Source organism: Conger conger, chromosome 19, assembly GCF_963514075.1.
Source record: "Conger conger chromosome 19, fConCon1.1, whole genome shotgun sequence".
NCBI lineage: Eukaryota > Metazoa > Chordata > Actinopteri > Anguilliformes > Congridae > Conger > Conger conger.
This window is the reverse complement of record NC_083778.1, coordinates 18226007-18231006: the sequence shown is the minus strand read 5'-3', so window position 1 is coordinate 18231006 and position 5000 is coordinate 18226007. Positions and strand designations below refer to the sequence as shown.

General features: G+C 47.1%; 1 protein-coding gene across 9 annotated transcripts in view; it reads right to left on the bottom strand.

The window, feature by feature from the left end:
• The window catches only part of LOC133119188 (ubiquitin carboxyl-terminal hydrolase 15-like), a 26045-nt gene that overhangs the window by 16094 nt on the left and 4951 nt on the right, over positions 1–5000 (bottom strand). For 6 of the 9 annotated variants that reach the window (XM_061229655.1, XM_061229656.1, XM_061229659.1 and 3 more), the window contains 3 exons: positions 4814–4940; positions 3856–4001; positions 2404–2448 (listed from right to left, as the gene is read on the bottom strand). In XM_061229655.1, coding sequence (XP_061085639.1) covers positions 2404–2448; positions 3856–4001; positions 4814–4940 — 318 coding nt within the window. The remainder of the gene's footprint in view (positions 1–2403; positions 2449–3855; positions 4002–4813; positions 4941–5000) is intronic. The other 3 variants (XR_009706497.1, XM_061229657.1, XM_061229661.1) reach the window with 1 other exon arrangement.

Here is a 5000-nt window from a genome sequence, read left to right as displayed (position 1 = left end):
CTTATTGTGGCTAGACCGGGATTAGAACCACCGACCTTGTGTGTCCCAGTCATTTACCTTAACCACTACGCTACAGGCAGCCAAACTCCAAATCTTTCCTTGCTCAAAGGAAAGATTGGGAGTTTCCAAACTTCTACTTATAGTTCTAGCTCCAAGAAGGAGCATTTAACAGGTTTGAATGTCCTGAAAATAAATTGATTTCCAGGTCAGGAGCAAGGAAAAGAAAAAGAGTGGAGAAAAATAAGCGACTAGAGTGAGCTGAATTTCCTCAGTTAGCCCTGGGCGGTGCTCTTAAACAGAATGAATGTGAACTTCTCATACGAGAGAGAGAAGGACCACAAGCGGGTCGAAAATAATATTCTTTTATATGCCAAAATGGAGAATGTTTGCTCCCTGCTCACTGGAAAACAATGTTCATGATTTTAACAATAATTTTACCCCAGATGGGACTAAATCCAGAGGCACTGAAATAAATGTTTCTGTTGGGAAGAATAAGGAATCTGAACACAGATAATATCGTCTCAGGACCAGAGGTAATTCCCAGTATGGGGAAACCCGTTAGTTCACAACACACATCAGGTGAGAAAGTTGCCTTTTCCCCATGCAATGACACGACAGAAAAGAAAATTGTGTGAAACAACTGTTAAGTCGACAGCCACCACTTAAACAGCTAAAAAAAAAAAAAAAAAACTAAAAAAAACAATTAAACATCAAATCTGAAATGGCCCCTGCTTACATACCGTACCTGTCAATACGTCAAGCAGTGGAGCCCGATATTGTCAGGGATCAACATCGGTCCGAAGTGCACGAGCATTCAGCAGAATCATACACAAAGAAATGGGCAAAGCTTATTGGGCGGGAGTGCTGAACTTGGGGACCCTTTATAGCAATTCTACAGATTTCCCAACGACAGCAGTAATCATCGGGGCACCCGGGAGTATAAACGCCACGTGCATTCCACACGTATGGAAATCCCGACCCCCAACAATTCCAGGAAATCCTGCAGAGACCCGTGTGTCCACAGGGGGAGCCAGAGAGCTCGTTGAGATCTTCCCCCCCACCAAGCCCTCCCCTCCAATAACAACTCCCAGCAATGACTTGGCAATTTACTCTGTGAACTTATCCAGCCAGCTAATCCTGTTTCACAATATACCCCCCCCGAGGAGTGTAGGCAAATAGGAATCCAGTTTCTGAGTGGCTGTAGCCTAGTGGTAATACACAGTAGATAACTTGTCAAGATTAATATTCATAAAGGTACAAGAACAGTCATTGACATCATTGGCATCATTGACATTGTTCTTGTACCTTTATGAATATTAATCTTGACAAGTATCTGCAGTATAATAACTAATATTTTATAATATCGGATAACAAAACGAAAGTAAAACAAGGCGTAACACTTTTGTTACGAGTGCGATGAGAAATGACATCGGCACCATACTCTAAAGCTTTCCGGGAAGCTGTTTGGAGCTTTCACATTGCATGCTGAATTTCTCTCCATAAAAAAAAAAAAAAAAGTCCTCAAAATGAAAAAGCAAAAGCCATTTTTGAAAAGTCTCCAAGGAGACAGAAGAGAAGCTGAAGCACTGAAACTCATGCTTCTGAACTCACAACCCAACCGAAACATCATGTTTCACTTCTCCACAGCTAAAGACAACCCCAGACCATACAGACAAGTCAACTTCCCCCCAAAGCATGCAGTTACCCGCCATATTAACAAGAGCGATTAGACCAAGCAAAATCACCTCACCATTACAGTTAACATTCAGATTTCGCACATTGTACAAAGACATTTATTCTAACACAGACAGGTCACTTTGTAGACCTGGAGGGCCACAGATTCAGCACATTGTACAAAGACATTTATTCTAACACAGACGTGTCACTTTGTAGACCGGGAGGGTCACAGTGTTCCTTACCATCAAGAGCCAGTTTAGGCCTTAGCAACAAGGTGTGTTGCAACCAATGACACACGCATGCCAGCCCTGAAACGGATACCGCAGGCCCTCCAGGACCGGGGTCTGACTGCCCCGCTCTCGTATTTGCATGCTAACAAAACAAACTCTGATTCGTTCACTTTGCAATCACTCAGGCTGTTAAGTTCCCATTACCATTAAGTGGCCCTCATAAAAATTCAATCACAGGGTAATTGCAGCACCGGGAGTACACACGCTGGGAGCTGACCACCGGTTCGACACAGTGCAATGGTCATTCTGTGATTAATGGCCAAAACGGTTAGAACGGGCGGGGAATTCTGGGAAAAAACGGACGCCGGAGTGCGCATGCAAAACCGCAAACTGTCCCGACAGCCACCGGGGAGCAGCAGCGCCCGGTACGATGAGCAAAAACCAGAATGCACAAGTTAAAAAGTTTCATCAAACAACACTGGACGGGAGGCTATACCGTGTGCTGGAGGTTACAGACATCGGCTTCCTGGCTAGTTGTCGTCTACGGGGGGGGGGGGGGGGGAATAAACGACAGAATGACAGAGAAGCAGAGAGAACACACACCCCCCCCGACAGGCAAAGGACCTTTTCAGGCTCCGCCCGCAGGGAGCCGTCACAACCATCCACCAATCACAAGTGACAACATTGACTGGTTTTCAGTATCATAGCCGCTGACTGGTTCTCGGGATCGACGTGAATACGGCACAGTGTGGGAGGTGTGTGAGGTCATTGTCTTTAAGTTACTGTGTTATTAGGACAATACAGCAATACTTGGACGAATCAGGAACAGATTCTAGTGCAGTCTCTGGCTCCAAATGCACAAAATGGCAGCGTCAGTAACCTTGGTTTCCTGGGCTTCAAAACACATTAGCCCATGGAGAGTCAGTGGGTCACGCAACAGGCATTCGGCCCATATTTTCGCGCAGTCTATGATACCAGCGCTCAGAACTCACTCGATTGGCCCAGTGAGGGGCGCTACAGCCCCAGGGCATCCTGGGAAATAGAGTACTTCAAGCGCTAAACTACAGCTACAGCGCCATTTTAGTTTCAGTGTCAGTGTTTGGTTGCCACACAGCTCGAAATGCTTTAAAAAGAGAGGGACTATTTCTATGAAGTACAATGCATTGTCACTCTAGTGATGTCAATTCATATCTCTGAAGGGGAAACTATCCATGAATATTTTCGTTAGGGTCTCAAGCCTTGGTAGCAGAGGAGAGGGATCCGATTAGATTCACAGGCGGCGAAGAGGTTCCAGCGCAGACAAAAGAAGGAACAGGTGAAAAACAGAGGGACCGTAAAGGGAAACGATAACATCAGTGTAGTAAATGGCTCTACCTCAAATTCCCCCCCAACTGCCAACATCAGAAAGCAAGCGGGGGCAGTGTAGATTTGGCCGACTGGATTAATGTAACGTCCTCTTCCCCTCTTAAGATCGAGTAAAAGTCTTCACCGAGTGTGTGTTCTGACCAGCGCCGATTAGCAGCAAGCTGGGCTTTGCAGTGGTTTCAGAGCGTGACGCCAGAATGGGGAGACTAACCCCAAAATGCTGACTCTGGATTTTAACGAGACGTGAAGGCTGAAAGGCACCATGGGAAATCATTTTGGTTTTTTTTGTTGTGGCGGCACAAGCACAGACCTCAGACCACAACTGCACCACGGAAAAAACCTGTGGGATTGTGACGCAGATGCTGTTGAAGTCTGTTGCCTTTTACGATCAGTCAGTCAGTCAGTCATCAGCAAGGTTCATCGTTCGCACACGCACACACACAGGCACACACTGACCTGCGAGGAGCTCAGAAAACAGCGAGAGGTAATGGTTTCACACAAGCCTGTGGGCGGTAACCTTGAGCATTTGACGGTGATTTATCCGGTGAAGCGGCAGAAGGCAGGAGTGGAGCGGGTTGCGTACCTGTCCCTGGTAGAGGCCCGCGTCCTGGATGGTGCTGTCGGGTTTGGTGAGGGGCTCGAAGGTGTTGGTCATGTACTTGTTCCACAGCCGCGTCTCCTTCTCGTCCGGGATGCTGAACAGTTTCCGCATCTCCTTCTCGATGGTGTCTGGGAGAACACACGGGGAAAGCCCTTGAGCCAAAATGGGGGACAACATTTCGATGTGCCTGTGTACCAAGATACAAGGTGTAACGTGCGGTAAAGGCAATATGTCTGTGTGTCTGAGAGAAAAAAAATAAATTAAAAAAAACAGTCTGAGTCACACTGTCTATGCTCCCTTATAATGTGAGAATATTAACACCACAAAGAAGCTTCTAGAGCCGAATGCCTCTCCATCACACTCCTGGGCAGCCTGTAGCCTGGCCTGCCACCCGGAAGGTTGTTGGTTCAAGCCCCGGTGTAGCCACAATAAGATGTTGTGCCCTTGAGCAAGGCCCTTAACCCTGCATCGCTTCAGGGGGGATTAGTTCGACAGTAAGCCACTTTAGATAAAAGCGTCAGCTAAATAACAAATTATACATTTTAATTACTGTGTGTCTGGGTGTGCCTGGGTGGGTCGAGAAAAACATCTCTGTAAGAAGTATATTGTGGGGGTGTCTCGGTGGCGCAGCCTGCAGAGCACTGACCGCATGGTCATTGCGAGCCGCGACGTCGGCGGTTCGAATCCAACCGTCCGACATTTGTCGCATGTCTTCCCCTCTCTCTCGCTCCCATTCTTCCTGTCTCTCTATACTATATACTGTCCAATAAAGCTGAAAAAGGCCTAAAAAATATCTTTAAAATAAAAAAAAAAAGTATATTGTGCTGGTTTTTATAGCAAAACGTGTGGTTTCACAGCTGTAGGGCGATAAACGGCATGTCTTCACACGTCCGGCGCGACACGAGGGAAACACGAAGACGGCCCTCACCGTGGCCCTTACCTATCGTGTCCGCCTTGCTGAACCGCCTGGTCACCACGTTGTCCATGTTGCTGTCCTCACACAGCTTCAGTTCTGTGAGGTACACCTCCACCTTGCAGTGCTTCACGAACATGCCCTGTTCAACCACCTGAAACGAGGGTCAGACATTCTCTACATGCTCTGAAGAGACAGCGCGTTCGTTACCGAT